We start from the raw sequence: 26,569 nt of genomic DNA on the forward strand, positions 1-26,569 counted from the left end.
ATCTGGCCTTCCCGGTTATTTTCAAAACAGAAATTATACGTACATATATTTAAAGATTTTATCTATTTTTATTTAAAAGGCAAATTTGTAGAGGGGGAGAGAGAATCTGCCATCCACTGATTCACTCCCTAAACGGCTGCCAGGTAGGAGCCGAGGCAGCAGAAGCTCCTTCAGGACTCCCACTGGGGTGCAGGGTCCCAAGGCTTTGGGCTGTCCTCTTCAGCCTTCCCAGGCCACAAGCAGGGAGCTGGGTGGGAAGTGGAGCAGCCAGGACAGGAAGCAGTATCAGTCGGCCCCGCAGTAATGTACTTTAACATTTCAGGCAAGAACAAGGTTTAAATATTTACAAACATGGTGTGTGGGTCTCCATTTTCACTCTTGCTCCGCCTGCCTCAGAAATTGGCGCCATTTGCGGAGTGAACCAGCGGATGGAAGACCTTTCTCCATCTCTCCCTCCCTCTGTAATTCTGCCTTTAGAATAAATACATTTTATGAGACATTTTTAAAAGAAACCCTCTGTTTCCTTATCTTGTAAGAACTAAGTTTCTTAAAGGCATTTGAATTACGGCATTCACTATATTATTATGCTACCCATAGCATATATCAAACAGGTTAAGAGACGTAAAACTGGTATGATTGGTATTTGCTGTCCCTGTGTCACTTATGACTGTTCTACCTAACAAGTTTCCACTCTACTTGTAAAAGCCGAACAAACGAGTGGAACAATCCCAGCCTCAAAACCAAGCAAAAAAAACGGCGGATCCCAATTACCATGACAACGGCGCGCGCCAGGACATTTTTCGCTCGCGCGGCGCCAGGGAAGGAAAAGGCCTGGGCTGCGTGTTGCGTCATCACTGCGCGCTCGTGAGGGCTCTGTGTGGTGTATCGGAAGGTCCCGGCCCGGCTGCCGTCGCCGCTCGCCAGGAATTATTTATTTCTTTCCCCCCCTTTTCAGTCTTTGTTCCACCGCACAGAGGCTGCGAGAGCGTAAGTACCGAGGGCCGGAACAGAGCGAGCGAGCGAGCGGCCGCGCCGCTGCACCGGCCTGGCTGCTCTCTGAGCGCTTCCTCTCAGCTGGGATCGCTCCGCGTCCACTTCCGGGCGGCCGCCCGCCAGCTCGGCGTCCGCCGCTCCCCGGCGCGGGCCCCCTTTGTGTCCCCGCGGAGTCGGGGCGCGGGCCCCGACAGGTCGTTTCCCGAGGCGGGGGTGCTCCTGTGTGTGTTGGGGGGTGGGCGGGAGGCGGCCGCGCGGGCGTGCTCTCGGGGGGGACGTGCCTGCGCGTGTCGGGGCGAGGGGACGGTGCACGAGGGGTCAAGCTCGTGGGCCGAGTGCGGAGGGGCGGGAGAGGCGCCGGCCGCCGGCGGGGTACAGGCCGTGCACGCTGGGCGAGGACACCGCTGTCCACCTCCCGCTCGGCGTGGCCCAGACAATGAGGCGCAGCCATCACAGTCGTGAGCCCGCGGCGTGCCTGGGGAATGCACGGCCATGCCTTTGTATCTCAGGTGTTCATCGCCTCTTTTTTTTTTTTTCTTTTCTTCTCCTTTTTTTCCCCCCTCCCCTACAGATAGTTCGATTGAAGTTCCCCACCCTCCCCCTAGGCCTCCCTGCAGGGTGATTTCTTCCAATATGAATCTTTTCAACCTGGACCGTTTTCGCTTTGAGAAAAGGAGTAAAATAGAGGAAGCGCCCGCCGCGACCCCCCCACCCTCCCAGCCTGGCCCTTCCTCACCCATTTCTCTGAGTGCTGAAGAGGAGAATGCCGAAGGGGAAGTTAGCAGGGCCAACACCCCCGATTCAGATGTCACTGAGAAAACAGGTGAGTGGACTGGACGGCAGGGCAGAGAGTGACAGAGGCAGGAGGCATTGTAGTTATTCTGAGGTCACACGTGGGGATGCATTGTCCTCCAGGCTACCCTAGAGGAAGCACAGCTTGCGGACTGCCCTGGGCTCTGTGTGCAGCCAGCCCAGTGTCCATCCCTGCTGGGCGTCTGGCCCAAGGGTGAAGGTGGAAGGCAGGGGGGGGGTCATCCTGAGGTCAAGGGAGCTGCTGGAGGAGGAGTGGAGCTGATGGAATGCCGTGATTGACCGAGGCTGCTGCTTTGGCCAGAGGCTTTACTTCCTGCTGGTATTCCTTCAAAGTGCAAGCGCCCTGCTGTGAGCGGAGATGCGGACCAAAGTGTCTGAAGACAATGTGTGTGCACAAACAGGATCACATCCCATTCATACACTGCCCCCGCCAACTGCGGATACGCACAGCTTACACTTGAGTAATTGGTGTTCTTCATGGTGAACCATGAGGCAGGTTCATTTACGCAGGTTCTTTCAGACAATAGAATTCGACAGTCAGCCCAGAATTCCCATTCTCGTTCTGATGTGTGTGTTGAGCAGCAAAGGAATAGAGGTCATTGGGCTAAGTGCTTCGTATCCTGACTCAGAATGTACACAAAAACCATACAGGATAGGTGTTACTTAAGAGGTACAGAAACGACACCTGGAGGAGCAATGAACGGGTGAGCCCAGATGGAGCTCAGGTCCAAGCAGACAGATTCCCAAGTATAAATGCTTACTCGGTATACGACGAAAGGAGTGATGAAAGTTTTGTTTTCATGTTTATTTCACTAATGCCTTTTGTGTGTGATACTCTGATTCAGTGTTTGAATAATGTGGCCTGAGAAATTGGTAATGGGTGTCTGCAGCATTGCTATCTTTCTGCTTGCTTCTCCTCCATGTGGAAGTAATGGTTCGGGCAGATAAGTTCTTGGGATGATTTAGTAGAGGAGATGAAAAGGTGATTAAGCATGAAATCTGGGAAGACTTTGGTTGCCTGAGAAGTTCTGAGCTTGTCTGCATGCTCCAGGTGAGGCTGCCGAGCAGCTCAGCCTGCTGGAGTAGGAGTCGTGTAGGAGTCGCTCCTGCGTGGGGCCGAAAACTTGCATTTCTGAGCTCTTGTACTTTGCCTGCCCTCTCGACCCACACCCTCCCCACCCTGGGATTGTAAGCATTTAGGGAGTGAGTCAGCTGGTGGAAGACCTCTGTTGTTCTTTCAAGTAAATAAAGTTTGTTTTTGTTTTAAAATTTTTTTTTTAATTGGAAAGGGAGATTTATAGACAGAGACTGTGAGATGATCTTCCATCAGTTGGTTCACTCCCCAATTGGCTGTAACAGCTGGAGCTGAGCCTATTTGAATCCAGGAACCAGGAGGAACTGCTGGGTCTACAGCTTGTTGCATGGTCACGAGATTTTGAGACGTCCTCTAATGCTTTCCTAGGCCATAAAAGTGCACTGAATGGGAAGTGGAGCAGCTGGGACTTGAACTGGTAGCCATGTGGGATCCTAATGCTTGCAAGGGGAGGATTAGCTGATTGAGCTTTGCACCAGGCCTTCAAGTAAATAAACTTTAAAAAAATGTTACTGGAAGCGAATTTAAAGAATTTCGGGTGCAAATGTGACAGCATGGAAGGCCAGGGTGGACGTAAGCTTCTGCTTCACCATGAATCAGTGTGGAACACTGAACAACAAACTGAAAATCTGAGAGCTGCAAGATTTTCATCTCTGAAAATGAAAGCATTTTGTGGAACGAATTCAATGCAGTGTTTTGGTTATTTACCAATTGGTAAGGTTAAATTTTGACCTATCTTTTTCTAATAAGGAACATATACATTTTTAAGAGTTGTTTTTATTTGAAAGGCGGATTTTTTTTTTTACAGAAAGATCTTGCATCTGCTGGTTCACTCCCTAAATGGCCGCAATGGCCAGTGCTGAGCTGATCTGAGGCTGGGAGCCAGGAACTTCTTCCCTACTTCCCATGTGGGTAACAGGGGCCCAAGGCCTTGGGCCATCTTCCAGTGCTTCCCTAGACTACAAGAAATGTTGAGTCAGAAGTGGTACAGCCACAAAAATAAAACAAACAAACAATAAATAAAGTGGTACGGCCAGGATGGGAGCCATTGGCTCTATCGGATGCTGGCACTTGCAGGCGGGGTGTTAACATGGTAGCTCTGTGCTAGTGCCTCCTAGAAGGAGTATCCAAGGATATCCCTTTTTGTCTTGAGACTTCTTTTCATATAGAAATTCCTGTTGCAAATTGAGACTTAAGAGGAATCATGTGGTAAATCTTGACATTAGGAAGTAAAAAACTTAAACCTGTTTTCTAGGAATGATGAGACTCCACTTTGCTAGGAATGGAGCATATTGCTTTAAGAAGAGTTTATTTTAATGGTGGTTTTGAGAATCTTGCAAACTAAGGTTAGTAAATTTAGATTTTACAGTGCAGTTACTAGATATGCATTTAAAACTTACAAATAAAATGATAGAATGAGCAAAGAAACTGCTTACAATTAGGCGGTCTTGGCAGATATGGCCAAGCCAGTTAGGCTGCTGTAGGAGACTCCCATTCCCTGTGGGGTGCCTCTCTGAGTGGCGGTTTCTGCCGCCCATCCAGCTGCCTGCTGACATCCTGACATGTCGCAAGTGATGGCTCAGTGCTTGACTCCCTGTGTCAGAGACCTCTGTTGAGAGCTGGGATTCTGCCTGCGACTTGGCCTGGTCCTGGCTATCACAGGCATTTGAGCAGTGAACCAGTAGATGGAAGATTTCTCTATTTCTCCTGCTCTCTGTGGCTCTGCCTTTGAAGTAGATGGAAGTAAATGTTTTTTATAAATTCATTTTATTTTTGATGATGTTCACATAATTAAGAAAGTTACATGCCTGGATGAATAATTGATTAGGGTGGCAAGGGCTTAGGGATGGGGGAAGTGGATGAGACAGCTGCCTCCAATCTCCATTTTCTTCCTGTTTCTGGGCAAAGTGGAAAGAGAAGGAAAGAGGGCTTCTCTCATCAGCCAACCACATCAGTACCTGGGACTGGGACTCGGGGATGACAATCAGTGTCTTCACAGGGTCCCTGATATGGGACATGTTCCAAGGTTACTGCTTAAGTGGTTTTGATAGTTCTGAGATGCTGTTAATTTCATTGCTCCAGGGTTGAGGAAATCCAAGGCCCTTTGGCTGACATAGTCCACCTGAGAGTCTCCACTTGCCCGGATATTCACTGTCAAAGCTTGACCAGGAGAGCTGTCCAGTTTGTTCCTGCCCTCCATAGTACTAGATGTCCTCTGTAGGCCTCAATGAACTGGTTGTTATGTTTCCATGTGCATCTGGGCATGCTGTCCACTACATAGGCTTCAGCAACCAAGGAGACCCAATCCTGATACATGCACTCCACGGTCGGACCACATAGCGTATGGTTTCCCCTGTGGTTGGAGTTCTGAGTCCAGTGATCCAGTTTGAGGTTGGGGTCCCTGGAGAACCCTCACCAAAGAAGGTTCAGGGTCTGGCTCATTCCATCACCCACATAAGCCTACATATACACTAGTGGTTGCAGTCAGCTGGTTGGTTCTGTCCCCAGCCCCATCTCATATGCAAACCAGTGGATGCTGTGGCCCATCCTAACCCTGCCCACCACACACTCCATCCTCACGCATAACCTCATGGGGAACTAAATCAGAATGAAAAGTTAGAACTTCAATCAGTGCTCATGTGGGATTCCAGCTTTGTAGGCCACAACATAACTCACTAGCTGCATAATCTTGACTGTAATATGGAAATGGAAAAGAAAGTGAGATGTGAGCTATTTCAGTTATTTAGGATAGAATTTGACAATGAAATACAAGGTACGAATGAGATAAATGTTAAGATTTTTTGGTATTTAAAAAATTAATCCAAGGATTTTCTGAATAGGTGGGAAGTATCTATTAACCAGCCATTCAACATGGCTTTAATAAGACTTAAAATTCTGCTCCACATGGCTAAGGCAGTTTAGAGAGAGAGAGAGAGGGATTCCATGTTGCTTGTGGGTCCTCTGGAGAGATAAAAAGTTGGGTCTGGAGAGGAGGCTGGCAGTCAAAAGGGAATGTTTTCATGCTGCTGGTATGGGATCATCCCATGTTAGTTCGGTTGCTTACATTGTCCAGGTCAAAGTTTATATATAGGATGAAATTGTATGTCATCACGTATTTTATCATAACCTCCCCTGTTTTTATACTTCACTTCCTTCGGTTTTTGTGACAGCCCCTTGGTTCCTTGAGTATGGGAAACACAATCTCATCTTTGCATTTTCCCATTTGTTTCCCAACTGCCTATTAGATATTTCCTGCTGATATTGCATATAACTCAGTTCTTTAACTTCACATTTTTTTGTTTCCACATTCTCTCTATTTTTTTTTTTTTTCAATTTTCATTTTTTTCCCCTGTATCTGGCTTAAGGGGAGAAACAAAGGGAGAAGCCTCACCCAACCAGCCTCCCACCCATCCCAGGTCCCCGATGGGCGCATGCTCCCAGGGTCCTGCTCGTGCAGTTTTCGTAGTTAAACAGTTCTGAATTGCTGTCAGTCTCAGTGCTCCAAGCACTATGAATTTTATTCAGAATCCACTGGCTGACATAGTCTCTTCATGGTTGGGGTTCTGAGATCAGCAGTTCAGTTGGAGGGGTCCCCAGAGAAACTTTGTCTGAGGTGATCCCAGACATGATTCTTGTGTGTGCTTGCCAGTGCAGGGTCCGGCACAGTCCATCACCCCAATCAGCTCAAGCATATGCTGATGGTTGCAATTGCTGGGTCAGTTCTGTTTCCAGCCCTGTCCTCCACACAAACCAATGGGTGTTACAGTCCAGCCCAAACCTGCCACTTCATACTCGGCCTTTACGCAAACCAGTGGGAGCTGCAGCCTAGTCAGGGCGACTTCCCTTAACCCCCACCAGACCTGCCCCTACCCTGGTTCCCATGCTTGCTAGTATGTACCGCAGGCTTGTTCAGTCTGTCCCACATCCCATTTAGCTCTCGTATGTGTCAATGGGCATTAAAACCTAGTTCAACCCAACCTGCCCTATTATCTAGCCCACACACATACTGGCATGTACCTTTCTGTCTAGCCACCCCTGCCCTAGTCCTGGTTTTCATGCTCTCCGGTTGGATTGACAACCCAAGAGGGAGGTGCCCACTATTTCCCTACTAGGCCACTCCAACTCCTGGACCATGCACTCTCCAGGTGGTTCTGTGGTTTAACTTGATAGAATTAGCCCCCAGTGCCAGCCTCTGCCAGCTGATGCTGTGGCAAAGCCCTAACAACCCTCACCCACTCTAATTTTTGCTTGCACCAGTAGGAACAGTCAGCCCATCCTGGCTTTTCCTTGATCCATCTCACATGAGGCCCACAGGTATTGTAGCCTTGCCTGGTCTGGTCTGCCCCCATCCCAACTCAAGATCTCTAGTGGGAGTGGCTGTTAAGCAGGGGAGCCCACATTCCCCCCACGGGCTTTGCTCCTTCCCTCCCTGGTTCTCAAGTGTGCTGGTTGGGCGCTGCAGCCACATCTGGTGCAGCTCACCTCTCCTTGGCATTCCGTAATATGCACTGGTATGTGTTGCATCCAAACCTGGCCCGACCCACACTCTGTTCTGGTGCTCAGTTTTGCCCACGGGTAGTGTGAACTGGTTCAGCCTGGTCTGCCCCTGACGTGCTGAAGAGCAATGAAAATCAAAGGCAGAAAGTGTATTCTGGTGACGAGTAAGGGGGAAATATGTACATTTTGGCTGTTTTATCACACGACATTTTCCTGTTCCCACACAGATCACAAAAATAAAAGCTATCACTTTATAGATTCAGGATAGAGGAAAGAAAAATCTAGGGCTGAGTATACAACCAATAAACATGATAGAGAAAGTTGAATCTGATAAATGAGAGATTCAAAAGAAATTGAGCTCCTACATTTGCTGGCAAAACTGATCAGAATTACTTACTGACAACTGTGCTATGTAAACATGGCTGATTTCAGAGGAACCAATAAAAACCAGTCATTGGAAGCTGAAAGAAATAGTTACTAATGACTGCAAAAAATGCAAAACTTAGAATTTGAATTGAGTCAATCAACTCCCTTGTAGAACAGAAATCATGTGTTAAAGAATTTAGTGATATCCTTGGTTTTTGCATCAGATGTTTTACAATATCCAGGATAAAATTCAGAATCACAACCTGTGTAAAGGAAAATCTGATTTATATTCAAGGTAAAAGAAATCACTACAGAGAAGCTGAAGCTTCATTGTCAACATGAAGGCGCCCCACCACCACCACCTGAGCACCTGCGCTTCTCATATGGGCATAGGTTCTTGGTATGGGTGCTGCATTTCCAATCCTGCTGCCTGCTTTTGGCCTGGCAAAGTAGCAAAGGGTGCTTATGGCTCCTGTACCCTTAGGGAAGACCTCCTCAAAGAAGCTCCTGGTTTCTGGCTTTGAACTGGCCCAACGCTGAGGAGTGGATCAGCAGGTGAAAGTAGCTCTGCCTTTCAAGTAAACTGAGTAAACTTGAAAAAGAAAATGAAGTTCAGATACTGCAAGCAGCAGAAAAGATGGTTAAATGTTTAAAGCAATATAAAAATAAACTGACGGACAAGATTACCATTAGAAAAGTAAACAAGAAAAAAAACCAATTGCAATAGTTATAAGGTAGCACAACTACAATAAAAATAAACTTGTGGAACTAGAAAAGTAATGCAATATGGTTTGAAATATGATCTGACTGAGATATGTCCCCAAAAATGTGTGCTGGAAGCAGCATAATGCCCAACAGAGTAATTTCAGTCCATCTGAATGGATTATTTTCTATGCTCCAAAAAATTGCCAAGACAGGCTAGGCTTTGAGATAACAATAAGTATATTTATTGCCATAGCAGTTTCAGCTCTTACTCCCATCACTTGCATTAATATTTAGGATACATATCAAGCCCCTTCCCAGAAGGTGTGCTACATGTCTGGGCCAAATTCTAAGACAGTGGTCAAGTACCCAATAAGGTGTCCAAAAATGGCATGGGCTTAATTGTGCTCCTGTGTGTAAATTGTCAAAGGCCCACTCACCAAGACGTTAGTGACATTAACTCTCAAGCTCACATCGGTTGCAAAAACCGTCTCACGGGGCAGACAACAATGCCTCAATAGATTACAGAATTCTTAGTGGGGTGCTTGAGTGTCCATGCAACCAGGGGGTGAAACAGCGTCAAGGTGGTCAGAGAGTCTTCCCCCAGACCTTGCCTAACAGCTGGAAGCTCCCCTGGCCTTGCCACACAGGGGAGCTGCTTTCTTCATACCTTCGTGTCATGCACACCCACTGCACGGACCCCAGCATGAGACATTGCTTTCGATTATTTTGGTATGTACATAGAAGTGCAGCTGCTGCATATAATAATACAGTGATTGTATTTTTAATTTTTCGAGGAATTCTCAGTGTTTTCCATAGCAGTAGTGCTTAGAGTTCTAATTTCTTCACATCTCCACTGATGCTTATTTTTAGTAAATGCTAACCTGATGAGTATGAGGTTTTTGCTTTTTTTGTTTTTGTTTGTTGGTTTTTAATTCACTTAAAATTAAAGGCAGAGTTACAGAAAGTGGGAAACAGAGAGAAGGAGAAAAATGTTTCATGTACTGGTTCATTGCCTGGATGGCCGCAACAGTCAGGGCTGGCCCTGCCTCAAGCTGGGAGCCTGAAAATCCACAGATCTGCCTTGTGCATGGCATGGACCCAAGTCCACTCCTGCTTCTGGAGCATCAGCGAGGACCTGAATTGGAAGCAGAGCTGCCAGGACTGGTGACCCAGCACTCATGTAGTTCTGGGTGTTACAGGCAGTGGCTTAACCTACTGTGTCAATTAATGAGCCCTTGAGCTGATATCTTGTGGATTTTGTGTTGGTGTTGCACTTTAAATGTAATCTGAGATTTATTTTATTAGAACTAAGGAAAGCATAATTCATTTTTCTCCTTCATTATTTTTCAGTTACTAATTAATTATCTCAGGGCAATTCATTATTACATGTTTTCTTAAATTTAAAATGTTGTGACTAGGGTCAGTGTTGTGACACAGTGCGTTAATCCACTGCCTGCAACGCCAGCACCCCAAATGGGCATCTCTTGGAGTTCTGGCTGCTCCATTTCTGATCTAGTTCCCTGTAAGCAACCTGGGAAGGCAGTGAGATGGACTAAGTGTTTGGGCCCCTTCACTCATTTGGAGAACCATCCTGGCTCCTGGCTTTGATATGGCACAGCCCTGGCTGTGGCAATTTGCAGAGTGAACCAGCAGATGAACTCATTCTGTCTTTCCCTCTCTATGTAACTGCCTTTCAAATAAATAAATGTATGTTTCTGTTCTAAATTGCTAACTATATATGCATCTTTTGGATTAGTGTTTGTCTACTTGGTTTAGTGTATCATTTTATTTCCTGTTGCATTGTTCATATAATCATATATACCTAGATTTTGATATGTTTTTTTAGTTGTTGTTATTTATTCCTCTTTGGCTTAAAGGATGTTTGTAAACTGTTTCTATGGGCTGCTTTTCTTCTTTTTAATATTTCCAGGTGGTCAAAATATTGTTTGCATGTTTTTACTAACATTTACTTTGAATTTCACTGCTTTGTGACCAATGTGATTTGTAGTATTTTTTTTCTTTTTTTCAGGATTTATTTATTTTTTATTTTGGAGTGTAGAATTGAGAGAAAGAGACATCTTTCATCCACTGGTTCACTCTCCATCTGGCCACAGTGGATAGGGTTGGACTGGTCTGAAACTGGGAGCCAGAAGCTTCTTCCAGTCTCATTGTAGGTGCAGGGGCCCATGGACCTGAGCCACCTTCCACAGGCACATTGGCAGGGATTAGAAGGGGCACACCTAGCCATGTGACATGCCTGCTCAATAGGCAGCAGCTTTCCTCACCACAGTGCTGGCCCCACCACCAACCCTTTTTAAAAATGTTTGTTTATTTGGAAGTAGAATTATATATGGAAAGAAGGATGGAGTGTGAGATCAATCTGCTGGTTCATTCCCCAGATGGCCACAACAGGCAGGGCTGAGATAGCCCCAAACCAGGTGCCCGGAGCTCAGTCAAGATCTGTCATGTGGATGACGGGAGCCCAAACATTTGGGCCATCTTCCATAGAATATCCCAGCTGCAAGTAGGGAGCCAGATCAGAAGGAAAACTGGGATACAAACTGGCATTCATATAGGCATTCCAGCATTGCAGGCAGTGGCTTAACCTGTGTACTACCATGTTGGCCTGTAGGCTGTGTTTTTGTTGATGTTCAAAGGAAATATCTTGAAAATCTTTTGCCATGTTTAGAATTGTAAATAAGAATTTTGCCTTGTTTAGAATTTGTAAAGCTGCACTTTATTAGAATATCAAAAATTGCAGGCTTTCTTAAATCTGTAGTATAGGTATACAAGTTAATGCATTTTTGTCTTGAGGCAATGGGTTTTATTTGGGGATTATCAGATATTTTTTGAATTCTCTCTATGAACTCATGATCTCTCAGTAATTTTTGTTGCATTTTTGAAGTTTTTCTGTTATGACATTAAAACAGTCTCATAAGTTATTTTTTAACATGGCTACTTGGTTTGTTTAGGGCCCCTTGAACTTGACTTACTGTAATAGCCCTTAATACCCTCTGTGTCTTGATGTAGTGTCTTAAATTCAGGCAAAATTCAATATATTTCAAAACTGAGTAGTACTGTTTCCTTTGTGATTGTTTCTGCTTTTTACTGTCCTTTACTCCATGTCTGGTGTGTGATGATGCTTAAAAGTGCTTATTTGCTTGAAGTGAAAAGCATCATTGCACTGGGAATTTTTTTAGCCTCAGCTGTTTTTACTGTTGTTAAGAATAGTACAGATAACGTTCCTGTTTGTAATAAATTTTGAGGTACTGGGAATTAAGGACTTAAACAAATGAATAGGTGGATGGGTGGGTAGGACACAGTTCAGCCCAACCAGTACTTAAGACCTAATGTTAACAAGAGGCTAGTTGACAGTTATTGAAGTCAATGCTTTTACCTGTATCATCTGAACTTATATGCATGTTAGCTTTGTTATTAGTGCCTGTATTTTACTGAAAGGGAAACTAAATCTTACTTGCAAGGCTAAGCAATAAGGCTGGACTCAGAGCAGATTAGGAGCTGGTACTTGGGAGACTGACACTCCAAATCCCAGACTTGAACTGAGTGTGGCTACTTGATTTTCCAGCTTCCAGCTATTGTACCTGGGTAACAGCAGAGGAAGTTTATGTTCCTGAGTCCCTGTCATCCACATGGCAGACCTGGGTGGAAGATTAATCTTGTTTCATGTATCAAACAAAAAGGAGAGAAGATGGGACTTCAGGTCTTCTGAGCATGTTTGAATATACAAGGAAATAAAAGCATAGATTAGAATAAGAATTTTAATGTAGGACCTGGCACGGTAGCCTAGTGCCTAAAAGTCCTCACCTTGCATGCACCTGGATCCCATGAGAGTGCCGGTTCTATTCCCGGCAGCTCTGCTTCCCATCCAGCTCTCTGCTCGTGGCCTGGGAAAACAGTCTAGGATAGCCCAAAGCCTTGGGACCCTGCACCTGCATGGGAGACCAAGGAAAGGCTCCTGGCTTCGGATTGGCTCAGCTGCAGACATTGTGGCTGCTTGGAGAGTGAATCAGTAGATAGAGCATCTTCCTCTCTGACTCTCCTCTCTATATACCTGACTTTCCAATAAAAATAAATCTTAAAAAAAAATTTTTTGAATGTAAAATCCAAACTTTTGCCTTCAGTTTTCAATGAAGTCTCACTAGTAAGTAACTTGTGAAACAAAAAATCATTTAGCACCAGCCTGGTTGACTATTTACTTTGCTTTTTTTAAAGTGATAGGTGTTTCCTATTTTGGAATGGGAACAATGAGAGAATTTAGAGATTTTCACATATTATAGTTATCAGAAAGAGCAGGTATAGTTTCCTTCCCTCCCTTCCTTCTTTCCTTCCTTCCTTCCTCTTTCCCTCCCTCTTTTGTCTTTCTCTCTTTTTCTTTCTCCCTCTACCTCACCCTCATTCCCTCTTTTTATAGCGACATTGTTAATTTTTTAATGTTCATTATAGATGATGAAATGGGGATTACAGACCCATGTGGGCCTCTGGTAGGGGTGAAGCGGATCAAGGATGGGAGAGAAAGATGGGAGGTGGGCAGACAGAAGCGAAAGGGGTGTGCCGCTCCTTATCAGAACTACATTTGTGGAGAACAGTTACTTTCTGGCCTGGCCTGGCCATGGCAGCTCTCCAGAACTTGCACTAGACTGTCCCCAAGACTTGCCTATGGCCCTTCCTGTGAGCGCTGTGGCCACCCTGCCTTGAGACCTGGTGCTCCTGCATGCCAGTGGGTGCTGCGGCCTGGATTAGTTCTCAAGTTGTTCAAAATGCCTTCTTTTTCTTTTACAGAGGATTCAAGTGTTCCAGAAACTCCAGAAAATGAAAGAAAAACAAGTATATCATATTTCAAGAATCAAAGAGGAATACAGTATATTGACTTATCTTCTGATAGTGAAGATGTTGTTTCTCCAAATTGCTCCAGTACAGTTCAAGAGAAAAAATGCAACAAAGATACAGTGATTATAGTGTAAGCTACTTAATAGTTTCTTTATATTTGCTTGTGTAAGAGTTTTCAAAAAAGATACTTGTTGGGCATTGTTATGAATTTTTTGGAAACTTCTGCTTTAACTTTGATTTATTATTATTGGAAAGTCAGATTTACAGAGAGAAGGAGAGACAGAATGATCTTCCATCTGCTGTTTCAGTTCCCAAGTGGCTGCAAAGGCTGGAGCTAAGCCTATCTGGACCAGGAGCTGCTCCCAGGTCTCCCACACAGGTGCGGGGTCCCAAGGCTTCGGGACATCCTCAGCTACCTTCCCGGGCCACAAGCTGGATGGGAAGTGGGGTAGCTGGGACACAAACCGATGCCCATATGGGATCCTGGTATATTCAAGGAAGTACTTTGGCCACTAGGCTACTGTGACAGGCCCAGAAATTTTTAAGAAAAGATTTTTTGGGGCTGGAGCCTTGGCATGGTGAGCTGGGCTTCTGCTTGTGGCTGCAGCATCCCACGTCGGCTCTGGTTCATGTCCTGGCTGCTCTACTTCTGATCCAGCTCCTTGCTCGAGGCCTGGGAAAGCATTGGAGAATGGACCAAGTCCTTGGGCCCCTGCACCTTTGTGGGAGGCTCAGGGGAGGTTCCTGGCTTCTGGCTTTGGATCAGATCAGCTATGGCTGCTGTGGCTTTTTGCGGAATGAACCAGCGGATGTAAGATCTTTTTGTCTCTGCTTTCTTGTTTCCTTTGGAATGGCAAATGTGAGATTCAGTTTAGATCTAAGGTTTGATCAGATATGTTTGTGAGTTTCTGCAGAAGCTCTCGATTGGAGCTAGCATTGTAATGTTAACTATGGGAATGATGATAATGCCTGTTAACTATGGGAATAATAATGCCATTCCCTTAACTTAATAAGTGAATCTCTACAGAGGAACTGCAAGCTAGGGAAAAGGCCCTATAATCTCTACATCAAAGGCTTTGGGGATGTACGCTGAGGTTCAGCCTTTCAAAGAGTGAGGAATGTGAAGAAAGGGGAAGGGAAATAGCAAGTTCAGAGTCAAGACAGTTCTAAAGAACACTGAAAAGACTTTATCAAGGAGCTGTGCTACAGTAATGAGCTGGAGGAGGTAATAAAGTAAATTGGGGGAAATAGTATTCCAGGCATTGGGGACACCCCATCAAGGAACCTGAGGTGAAATTTTGCTTGATGTTTTGGAAGATTAGTAGTGTAGAGTATAATCCCAGAAAATAATGGTAGTGACTTAATGTATTCTTTGTACCTGTAGAAGATGTAGGATGTGGTTAGGTTCCGGACATACTTTGAAGGTAAAATAGGGAGGATTTATTGGTGGGAGAAAAGTGAGTTGGGGAAGAATCTCTGATCTTTGACTTGGGTAATTGAGACAGTGGAGTTAAGGAAGGTTTGGTTCTGTGAGTGAGGAACACCTTTGGAAGGAAGTCAGCAGTTCATCTTGAACATGACTGAGGAGACTGCCATATCTAAGTGGAGGTATCAGATAATTCATTGGATTTGCATTTGTGTTCTGGCAGGTATCTGTGTAGACTTGGGAGTCAACAGATGGTTGATTGCTCTTTGAAACTGTGTGGGGCAAGCAGCTGGCTCAGCAGTTAAGTCACTGCCTGGGGTATTCATGTATCATAGTGCCTGGTTCTTGGTGCCCTGCAAATGTGTGCCCTGGGAGGCTGCAGAGGATGGCTTGAGAGACTTGGGTCTCTGTCCCTCTTTAGTAAGACCAGATTGAGTTGTGGGCTCCTGGCATTAACCATTCCTGTTTAGTCGTGAGCATTTCTGAATGGAAGATAAATATCTCTGCCTTTTAAATATATTTAAAAACAAAAGAAAACCTCTATGGTTAGATTAAATCATTAAGGGATACCAGTAACCTGGAGAAGAGAAAATCTGCTTATTTGAAATACTAAAGCCAATGAAACCCTGGATTTTAAGAGTTGGGGAGATGGTCCTGGCGCCATGGCCTAGTGGCCAAAGTCCTGCCCTTGCATGCACCAGGATCCCATATAGGCATCAGTTCTAATCCCAGCAGCCCTGCTTCCCATCCAGCTCCCTGCTTGTGGCCTGGGAAAGCAGTTGAGGATGGCTCAAAGCCTTGGGGACTGCACTGTCATGGGAGACCCCGAAAAGGCTCTGGGCTCCTGGCTTCGGATCAGCTCAGCTCTCCTCCTCTCTGTATATCTGACCTTTCATTAAAAATAAAATAAAAATTTTTTAAAGGGGGGTGTGAAAAGAAACCAGCAGAAGGTTCTAGGAAGCAGCAGCCAACTGAAGTAAGAGGCACTGGTAGTTAATGTGCTCTTCTTCCGGAAGCTAAACATGCACAGGAACGAGATGCCAGAACTGTCTGCTGGTGTTTAAAATGAACTTTTCACACAGAAACACAATAAAGATACTTCATCCTGAAGTTCATTCCAAAATAGAGAATGATAAAGTTCTTTCATGGTTTTTATTAAGGAAAACTTATATATCATTTCTTTCCTTTTCACTTTTTGTTTTTCCAAAGTTTTAAATTTGCAGAAAAGTTGCAAACATGATGTAATCAGATCCCACAATCATTTCGAAAGGAATCACTTTGGCTAGCATTTTCTCCGCTGTTACCTTCATAAATTTAGTTACCATCATTTGTTTTTGAAGATTGATTTATTTAAAAGTCAAAGTTACAGAGAGGAGAGAGCTGCCATGCACTGCTGGAGTGGCAGAGAGGAGTGCCTTCTCAAGAAGGCTGTTGTGTCTGAGAGGTTCCTGTAATTTTTCTTTAGTCTTTTTAACTTAAATGCTCTAGATGTGCACTTTCCCCATCCCAGACTTTAAAGTAAGAATGTCTGAGTAACGCTGTTTCTTTTCAATAGGGAAAGATGTTCTGCAAAATGAGGGGTGTTTAGGGGGAGGGGCGAGTGGGAGAGAAAATGGGAAAGTGTGTTCTGTTTCAAATTTGCTGATAATGATGCTATTCTAATCTATCATTACAAGAATTGACCCTGCTGTTTTCTAATGAAAATGAGAATGCTGGCTTTGTACCAATATTAATGTATTTAATTTGTTCAGTTGTCAGGTATGCATGATATAGTTTACAGATTGCCTTACCTCTACTATTTGAACATTAGCCCAATAAGCAGAGGTCAAAATTTTGTTTCTGGATTTTGTCCTTATAAGAGGATATGTAGTGAAAGCTTTCTATTAGTTTTTTGGCTGTTATTCATTTGAAATAGGGTTAGACTCAATAATTTCTGTTTGTTTTCATCTCAGTATGTTTTCCTTTGATCTTTTTCTAAACATACACATTTAACACAATTAAAATATTAATAGATTTCAAAAATCAAAACAATATAAAGGCATTTCAGAAAAGTTTCACCCCATCTTCATTTCAACCCCTAGCCCCACTCCTGTGCCGCCTTAAAACTAACCAGTTTGTTGGTTTTTGCTATGTTTTCTCTTTTATGTATCTTTGTTGTTACTCTTGTAATCTTACACAAAAGATAGCACAATGCTAGTAATCCTCCTTATTCACAGGATTTGCCTTAGGAGTCACCCCAGAGAATATCTGAAACCACAGATAGTAAGACTCTGTTTATAATTTGCTTTTTTCCAGGATGTAATATCCTTATGGTAAAGTATAACTTATAAATTAGACACAAAAAATTAACATAAAATGATAGTTATAATCCTATAAGTTCCTTGAAACTTAGGTGTTGTTTCTGGAATTTTCCATTTAATATTTTCAGGTCACTGTTAACTATGGAAAGCAAATTCTGAATGATGAAGCCACTGACAAGGGGGAACTACTTTGGGTCCATGTTTATTTGTTCTTTGTTTTATTCACTAAGTAGTATGTATGCCTGATAAATCTTATTCCTGGAAACCTTTATTTATTTATTCAGTCATTCATTCTCATAACACTACAGTGTTGCAATCCATCCATGTCTCATAGTTTAGTAGGCATTTTGGATTTCTTACCTTCATGATATTACTGACATTTGGGTCTAGATAATTCTGCGTTGTTAGAAGCTGCGCCTTCCACAATAATACATTTAGAGATACTGGTAACACCTCCTGAAAATAGTGAATACTCATTTACCTGTCTACTTTTACCACTTGTTTTTGTTACATGTTCATTGTTTCTTCATTATTTTTGACTAAAATATTTTTAAGTTATAGACATCTCAACAATTCTCCCCTTAATTTCTGGTTGTGTATCTCACTTCTTACCAAAAAATTCAGTATTTTTAGCAGTGAGAAATTCCTAAATAACAGTTCTTTACCGCTCTATATAAAGGGAATCGGGTGTATGTAGATACTTCCCCCTCCGCCCCCTTGCACAGTGCTAGATGGACACCAGAAAGTACTCCGTGTCTTAGTTCATTCTCCTAGATGCCTAGGATCAGGAAAGTCAATACACGTTACCCCTTTGAGTGATGGAGACGTGCTTGGACCATCACCTGCTGCTTCCCAGGTCCACATTAGCAGCAAGTGGAAGGGAGCTAGGATTTGTATCCAGACCTATATGGGATGTGGATTTTCAAAGTGGCATTTTTCCCCCATTTTCTGTTTGAAAGGCAGAGTTACTGAGCCGGGTAGGACGGGGAGAAAGAGAAAGAGAGAAAGAGAGTCCATCTGCTGGTTAAATACCCAGATAGCTACAATAGCCAGGGCTGAGGTAGTCTCCTGAAGTTTCATCCAGGCTCCCACATAGGAGCCAGGGCCCAAAACTTGTCAGCACCTGCTGCCTTCCCAGACATATCAGCTTGGAGCTAGATTGGAAGTAGAACAGCTGGGATTCAAACAAACACCCATATGGTCTGCTGGCATCCAGATGATGGCTTTACCCTTTATACCATAACTCTAGCCGCACCCTGTCCCATGGCAATTTCTTAAAAAATGGTTATTTATTTTTATTGGATAAGCAGATCAGATTTACAGAGAGAATGAAAGACAAAGATCTTCCATCTGTTGGTTCACTCCCCGAGTAACTGCAGTGGCTGGAGCTGAGCCAATCCGAAGCCAGAAGCGTCTTCCAGGTCTCTGACATGGATACAAGGTTCCAAGGCTTTGGGCCTTTTTCTGTTGCTTTCCCAGGCCACAAGCAGGGAGCTGGATAGGAAGTAGGCAGCCAGGACACGAACCTGTGCCTATATTTGGTCCCAGCACATGCAAGGTGATGATTTAGCCATTGAGCCATCATGCCGGGCCCACTCCATGGGATCTTTATGCTGAGACAAATGCCTGGTTCTCCAGTACATACATATTTAGGTTTCATATGTTTTGTAGCTGGTTTCTCCAACCAAAAAAAAAAAAAGAGAGAGAGAGAGAGAATGACAAACTACATGTAGATGTTGCAGCTGTACACTACAAGTCCTGATTCAGTCCAAGGCCTGATTCTTAGTTACCTACTAGCTACATCAAGTGACACAAGGCTTTGTCCTGTCAATATCTTGGATTTGGTTTAATATGACAGCTGGAAGAGTGTGAAGATTTTTAACAATGCGCATTCTGAGCAAGAGCTGAAGAAGGACCATGGCTAAACTTAACAGGATTGGAATTTTAAAAAAAGAAAAATAGAAAAAATTTACTTTCTTTAGAGCAATTTCTCAAAGCAGAGTCAACAAAGAAGTCAACATGGAAGTGGTAAAATATCTGTTTTTGATTCTTAGCAATTTGCTTTTTAATTATTCTTGCTTGTTTCTTACATGTATCACTAGGGCCCTAAATGACATAAGAATTAAGATGAATAAAGGTTACCATAATGCTGTTCCTGGCTGTATTCTAGAGAGGTATTCAAAATTAGAATAAGCTGTATTGCAAACTGTATTCACTGGCATTAGGAAGGCACATGCTATATTCTTCTTGCTTTCTTCTCTTGGCTTTTTAGGCTCCATAACTTCTGCTCACTGCTTATCCTTATTTGTGAAAGGTATCAGGTTTGAAAGTCCATGATTTTCACTAATTTTTTTTCCTGAAGATTTATTTCACTTCTTTTAAAGGCACAGTTACAGAGAGGGAGAGACGTAGACATCTTCCATCTTCTGATTACTCCCCAAATGGACATGGCAGTTGGGGTTGTGCCAGGCTGTAGCCAGGAGCCAGGAACTCCATCTCGGTCTCCCACATGGGTAGCAGGAGTGCCAGTACTTGGACCGTCTTCTGCTGCCCTCCAGGGAATGGCAGCAGGAAGTTGTTTTGGAAGGCAACCAGCCAGATTAGAACCAGCTCTCTAGTATGAGATTCTACTTTGCAGGCCTTTTAACCTTAACCTTTACCACATCCCCGGTCTCCCAGGATTTTTAGGTTTAAGAGATAAAGATGTACAATTTGACTCCATATTTCAAATAGGATGAATATATGAAATGCAGTGGACAGTATTAAAATCGCTTGTTCAAGAATAAGCTCTAATGAAGTAAATGTTCTTTGCTTGTTGAAAGTGTTGTTTCTGTCAGCAAATCATGTACTGAATGAATCCATTCTAATTTTAACTCTTGATCATCTAGGTAGACCATAGGAATTATTTTAACTTTGTAATAGGTTTAATAATTTCATAGTTTCTCAGCAGCTGCGTGACATCAGAGATCCAAAGCACTGCCAAAGAGTTAGGAAGGAGAAGGTGGGCATACAGTAAATGTTTGTGGATCTTAAAATAAGCGATGACACTACTTCTCTTCCATCTTTCCTAACCCAGCCCAGATAATTTGAGATTTTTTTTTAACTGCTAGTTTTGATAACATGAATTTGTATACCTAACTGCATTTCATGGGGGAAAAACTCTTTTACTCTAAGATATCATTTAGTACAGGAAAGAACTGGGAATGTGCTGTATTCTGCATGAATATATAGATAGCATAATACAGGAATATTGGAAATACATTAAAAGTTTTTTTCCCTTCTAAAAACATTTTTAGTTCTGAGCCATCTGAAGATGAGGAATCCCAAGGCCTTCCTACCATGACAAAGAGAAATGATATTTCAGAATTGGAGGACTTTTCAGAATTAGAAGACCTTAAGGATGCTAAACTTCAGACCTTGAAGGAGCTTTTCCCACAAACAAGTGACAGTGATTTGCTTAAGGTTATACTCTCTCTCTTTTTTTTTTTAATAGTAATTGCTTGCTATAGCTATAATAGTGATAAAATCTCTTCTAAAGATAGCACTATAATTAGTATTGGGTGGTTATTTTTCTAAGGATATCTATAATGTTTGAAGATAATTATTAACCATCATTTTGTGAGTAACACAAGTAAATTCTAGACATTTGCTTAAGAGTCTCAATACAAATTTTCTCACTTGTAAATAATGTAATAATCTGACCCTTGATAGCACATGTAGCTTTTTTATGCTTCAGTGTTTCTAAAGGGGGAACCTCCTACTAACAGCCTCATCTCTACAGCTAATAACTGGGTTGCTTTTTGCATTTGGTGTCCTGAGGCCAGCACCCTACTCCCTTGAGTATTGTCCTACAGAAGTGGTTGTTCTGCTGATAGCATTGTCATGGAAAAGAAGAGAATACAAAAATGAGCTAGACTGTATGATTTGCTCTGTAATAGTGAACCGGTCCCAGCACTGAACCTTTAAAGTAATCTGTTTCAAATGATCCCCCTTTATTACAAGATTTAAAGACAGGCCTAAGCATGATGTTGCATATACTGGGATCTTACTTGAAACACTGGTTCATGTCACTTCCAATCTAACTTCCTGCTTGAGGCCTGCGAAAGCAGTGGAGGATGGCCTAAAGCCTTGGGACCCTGAACCCACGTGGGAGACCCAGAAGAAACTCCTAGCTAAACGTTTCAGATTGTCTCAGCTCTGGCTGTTGCGGCCAACTGGGGAGTGAATCAGCAGACTTCCGCCTCTCCTCTCTGTAAAATCTGCCTTTCCAATAAAAATAAATGTAGTAAAAATTTGAAAATGGCATAATTTACGAAGTTAAAAGGACAGTTTAAAACATTTAGGGAGTTGTAAAAAAAAGTCATTTCTAGATTTAATAAGGGTATACTTTTGACTGTTTTGATATGATATGAAGGATGTGGTCTATAGGATATCTGAGGATCCAAGCAGGAATGCCTAGTAAGGAAGGAAGCGTCGTATTTGCTTTGAGGCTTTCATACAGAAATGGCTTTTATTTTTAATAAGAATAATGGAAATAATGGGAAACTGCAACATGAGAAAAACACAGTATTACTGAAACTTGATGTAAAAAACAATGTGCTTGATGCTTCTATGCATGTGCGTATGCATATTTTCTGGAAGATCTTCATGCATTTTATTATAAAGTAAAAGGATACTTTTATGATTTTTTTTTTTGAAACATGCGTTTATTAATTTGAAAGGCAGAATTAGAGAAAGGGAGAAACAAATTTTTGGTCTGTGATTGCATTCTCCAAATGGCTGCAGCATTCTCGTTGTCAAAGCCAGGAGCTTCATTCAGGTTTCCTTACATGTGTGCTGGGGCCAAGCACTTGGACTGTCTTCTGCTCTCCTAGGAGCGTGAGCAGGACCTGGATTTGAAGTGGAGCAGCTGAGACTTGAACTACTGAGCCCCTGTAGGATGCTGGCATTACAGGCTGAGGCTTAACTCAATGCCCTGCAACCGCAGTCCCTGTGATTATAGAAAGCACTAGTTAATAAAAAGCCAAGTATGCTTTTTCCCTTAGAAATAAATATTTTAAAAGCTATGAATAAACATCTATCAGTCTCCTGTGTTTTTTCTCTGTCTCACACACAAACTCATAGTACTTAGACACACAGAAGTAGAAAGTTTTTATGATTTCCTAATAAAATCTCATAATTAAAAGAACCAAAATCTGGTAGATGGTGTTTTTATTTGCTTAAATTTTTGTTTGTAGCAGTGAGTAAATCTGATTATTTTAAGATATTCATAGTAAGACTAAAGGACTTCAACTGTGACCTGCGGTTTTCCCATACTGTATCTGTTTCACATGTATCTAAGTATTTCAATAATGTGAGATAGTTCTGAAAGTTTTATTTTTAATTGTATTTTCTCGTCTCAGTTGATAGACTCAACAAGCACAATGGATGGAGCAATTGCTGCTGCCTTGCTAATGTTTGGTGATGCAGGTAAGCCTCATTTCGGTTCAGCCCTGTGGATGGATGAGTTTCGTCTAAATACTATCTTGTCAAGCATATTGGCCTAAAGTTTACCTTCAGGAATTTTCACAAGAACTTGAGAGGTATTAGCATCTTCAGTTTTCTTAGATGAAGAAATTGAAGTTTAGGTTAAGTAACTTACATAAGATCATATAGCTGTTTAGCAACCAGATTTCTAGCCTGATTTTGGGTTTTCTCCATGCAGATTAGGATGCTAAGTCCAAGGATTTATACATTTTTAATAGTTTTAATTTGTATTTCTGTGATACTATTGCTAAGAACATATGTCAATTTCTGCAGAGGTTCCTAATACATTTACATGCAACTGGAGGTTGACTGTCTACCTAATTATTGATTTCCAAGAAGGTATTTTAGCTCCTGAAAAATGGTAGACTCAATTATTGTTTGTTGTGAAATTTTACTGCTATTTGTTGCTCTCATAGTATTGTACTTTTAAAACAATTATAGAATAAGTTTATTCCATAACAATGTTTGGTATTTTTTCTCTTGAGCAGTTTGTATCATTTGATTTAATTGTTTAGCAAGTATTTGTCTGCTCAGCCACCAAATGGCTGGTTCTGTTTTTGGCACTTAGCACACACAGATAATCATTGAAGGTACATAAGGAAACAGAGTGGATATAGTACTTGTCCTCATGGAATTTATAATTTTCCTGAAATTCAAACCTCTGCCGAATTTCTCTTTTCGTTCTTGCATTGTCCTTTTTTTTTTTTTTTAAAGAAATTGAGTTTTTTCTTTTGTTCTAGTTTTAAAGATGTATTTACTTGAAAGGCAGAATTGTAGGAAAAGAGGGAGTGAGACAGAGAGAGGTCTTTCATCCTTTGATTCACTCCCCCAATGGCTGCAACAGCCAGCCCAGCCCTGTCCTGCATTAGCCGGGGAGTTGGATTGGAAGTGGAGCAGCACAGACTCTAGCTTGTGTCCGCGTGGGATGCTGGTGCTGGTGCTGCAGAAAGTGGCTTTATCTACTACGATAATTTACTGATGTAGAGCACAGTTTTGTCCCCAGATTCTGAACCCTGAATAAAGCAGAGTATGGTTGTATATACTTCCCCACAAACATTACCTTTTCTAATACGTTTTCAGTGATTACATATTTGAATTGGTGATCTCACTAGGACTGCCCACAACCCTCCTTTCTGTAGATTACCAGTCTTCATTGTTTCGGGTGACCTGGGACATTAGATATTTCTCAGACAGTCTCCTCCATTTCTCAGGAAGCCCCTACTTGAAAGCCTCTACTGGTTTAGCCTCTAGCCGTTTTATTTTCTGTCTTAAGAGGAGATATTTTCTGCCACACTTTGATCCCCAATGTAGCATACTTTTGAATCTTGGTTTTCACTCTTCAGATGACTGCAGAAGCCAGGAGCTAGATTTTATGTAAATTTATTGGAAGGTCAGATTTACAGAGAAAAGGAGAGACAGACAGAAAGATCTTGCATACATTGATTCACTCCCCAAGAGGCCTCAGCAGTTGGAGCTGAGCTGATCTGAAGCCAGGAGCCCCGAGCCTTTTTTGGGTCTCCCATGCAGACACAGGGTCCAACGTCTTTGGACCATCCTTTGCTGTTCTCCCAGGCCACAGGCAGGAAGCTAGAAGGGAGTTAGAGCAGCTGGTATTTGAACCTGTGTCCATATGGGATCCCAAGTGTGTAAGGCTAGGACTTCAGCTGCTAGGCTACTGTGCTGGGCCTAAGGAATGATTTTTGAAAGTAGTTTCTAGTAAGTAAATAAATGTATTCAAAGTATAAATATAGCATAGCTTCTCATGATCACGTAGTGTTTGAGTTTTCCTTTGTTATAACAAAGTATGCAGATTTATTAACTTTTATATTGTTATACTCCCTTGAAGTTAAAAATGTTAATTGCTTAACTCTGTACTTTAGTTCAAATTCATTTGTAAAATATTTTTCCTACTTTTTGGTCTATTTGTTGGAAATACACAGAACAGTTGTGTAAAAGATCTGTCTGAAGACTGGTCTGGAGGTGGACAGTTGGTAGTTGATGTCAGTGATGCTGTTCTGGTAACAATGGAGTGCAGAGCACTCCAACACTAAGAGATCTCCCTTTCGTAGTATTACTAAAATTGTCGCTTAAGAGGGAGATTTTGAGCATCAGATGATACTGTAATGGTTTATAAATAAAGTATTAATGCTTTCTACTTTGGAAAGACTGCAATGATTATTCAGTTTTCCTTCAATCTAATCATATGTAGAAGAAATATCATTGGGTATGATATCAAGTAAACTGTCCAGTATCCATTATGTTACATGTTTGGTGTTGTTTTACATTAAATTGATTGTTAAAGACTTTGAGTGTGCTTCTCTTTTAAAAGGTGGGGGACCCAGGAAGAGAAAGTTATCATCTTCTTCAGAGCCATATGAGGAAGATGAATTTAATGATGCTCAATCTTTAAAAAAGACAAAGCTGGATCATGTAAGTTACATTTAAATTGCAGTGTCAAGGTACTTCAGAAAGTTCATGACAGGGCTTGCATTTGGTGTAGCAAGTAAAACCACCACCGGCACCACTGGCATATCATATGCGCACCAACGGGGGATCTGACAGCTGCTCTTTCGGTGAGCTCCCTACTAGTGGGCCTGGGGAAGTGTTTGGGCCCCTGCCCCCACGTAGGAAACCTGAAGGAAGTTCCTGGCTCCTGGTTCCTGGCTTTGCTGGGCCTGTCCCTAGCTATTGTCTCCATTTGGGGAGTGAACCAGTGAATGGAAGATCTCTCTCTTTCCTCCCGTCTGTTTAGCTCTAGCTTTCCAATAAAAATAAGTAAATTTTTTTTTTAGAAAAAGTTCACTTTGGTGCAGAATTTTCTGGATTCCATGTCTATGTGGATCATCAAAAAGTTCATGGAAAATGTAAACTAATTTAAACTATGCATAAGTTTAAAAACATTATACAAAAGTAAACTTTCCTTTTTTTAAAATTTCATTTTGTTTATTTGAAAGGAAGAGTGGGAAAGAAGAGTAAAGACAGAGAAGAGGTCTTGCATCTGTTAGTTCACTCCTGCATGGCCAAACAGCCCAGGCTGGGCCAGCACAAGGCCGAAAGTTGGGACACCATGGGGTCTCCTGTTGAGGGTTTGGGGCCTGAGCATTTGGGCCATCTTCCCCCGCTTTCCCAGGTGCATTAGCAGCGAGCTGCTGTCAAAGTGCTTGACTTGAACCTGTGCTGTAATACATAAGAAGCCACTAGAGCTGCACGTAGTAGCTTAACCCACAAATACCAGAAGAAACTTGATTTCATAGCCGTTTAATTCTATTTTTCCATGAACATTTGTAGTGCTGAAATGCCTTGATTCTATAGATAACCAGATTTGAAAAGCTACCTAAATGAATCAGTCTATCTTCCTTATTCACAACTAGTTCAGGAAATTTGTATTGAATTTGCGACGTTATTTCTGATGTATCCAGTGTTGCTTATCTCCCGAGTTATAAAATTAATTTTAAAAACATTCTTTCGATGTTTTAAACTTACCCTTTCTTTTGTTGTTAAGTCTTTCGAAGAATTATTGACTTATTTGAAAGGCAGAGTTAGAAAGAGACAGGCAGAAAGACATTTCCATCGACTGGGTCACTCCCTAAAGCAGTTTTTATAGCTGTAAAACACATGAAAAACAGCTATTATTTACATATTTGTGTTTTTCCTCAGTGAAAATTGTTCATGACTTGTCTATTAACAAAACATCACAGATTGGGTAATTTACAAGAAATGGAAAATTCACTTCTCACAATTCTGGAGGCTGTGAAGGTGCCAGGAATTGTGACAGTTTCACACTGCCTCCAGGTAGGCACTCTGATGCTTCCTCTTCCCAAAGGGAAGAAGTTTGTTCTCATCTGGCAGAAGGGATCAAAAAAAAAAAACAAAGGGTGGGGAGGAGGATACACACTCACTCCACTTCGGCCTTAGCCCTTTTGTAAATGCAGCTAATCACTTCCTAGAACAATTCTATTGCTTAATACATTTCAGTTTTGGAAGGGATAACAGTATATATCT

General features: G+C 42.3%; 1 protein-coding gene across 3 annotated transcripts in view; it reads left to right on the forward strand.

Annotated features, from left to right (window-relative positions):
* Positions 1–840: 840 nt before the first annotated feature.
* SMARCAD1 (SWI/SNF-related, matrix-associated actin-dependent regulator of chromatin, subfamily a, containing DEAD/H box 1) overlaps positions 841–26,569 on the forward strand; it is a 66,068-nt gene continuing 40,339 nt past the window's right edge. The window contains exons 1-7 of one of the 3 annotated variants that reach the window (XM_040967369.1): positions 862–987; positions 1,565–1,816; positions 13,268–13,445; positions 20,338–20,503; positions 22,444–22,510; positions 22,904–22,906; positions 24,897–24,997. In XM_040967369.1, coding sequence (XP_040823303.1) covers positions 1,627–1,816; positions 13,268–13,445; positions 20,338–20,503; positions 22,444–22,510; positions 22,904–22,906; positions 24,897–24,997 — 705 coding nt within the window. In that variant the 5' untranslated portion in view covers positions 862–987; positions 1,565–1,626. The other 2 variants (XM_040967370.1, XM_040967368.1) reach the window with 2 other exon arrangements.

The sequence above is a fragment of the Ochotona curzoniae genome, unplaced genomic scaffold (genome assembly GCF_017591425.1).
Source record: "Ochotona curzoniae isolate NIBS_2020 unplaced genomic scaffold, NIBS_Ocur_1.0 scaffold_4506, whole genome shotgun sequence".
Classification (NCBI taxonomy): Eukaryota; Metazoa; Chordata; class Mammalia; order Lagomorpha; family Ochotonidae; genus Ochotona; species Ochotona curzoniae.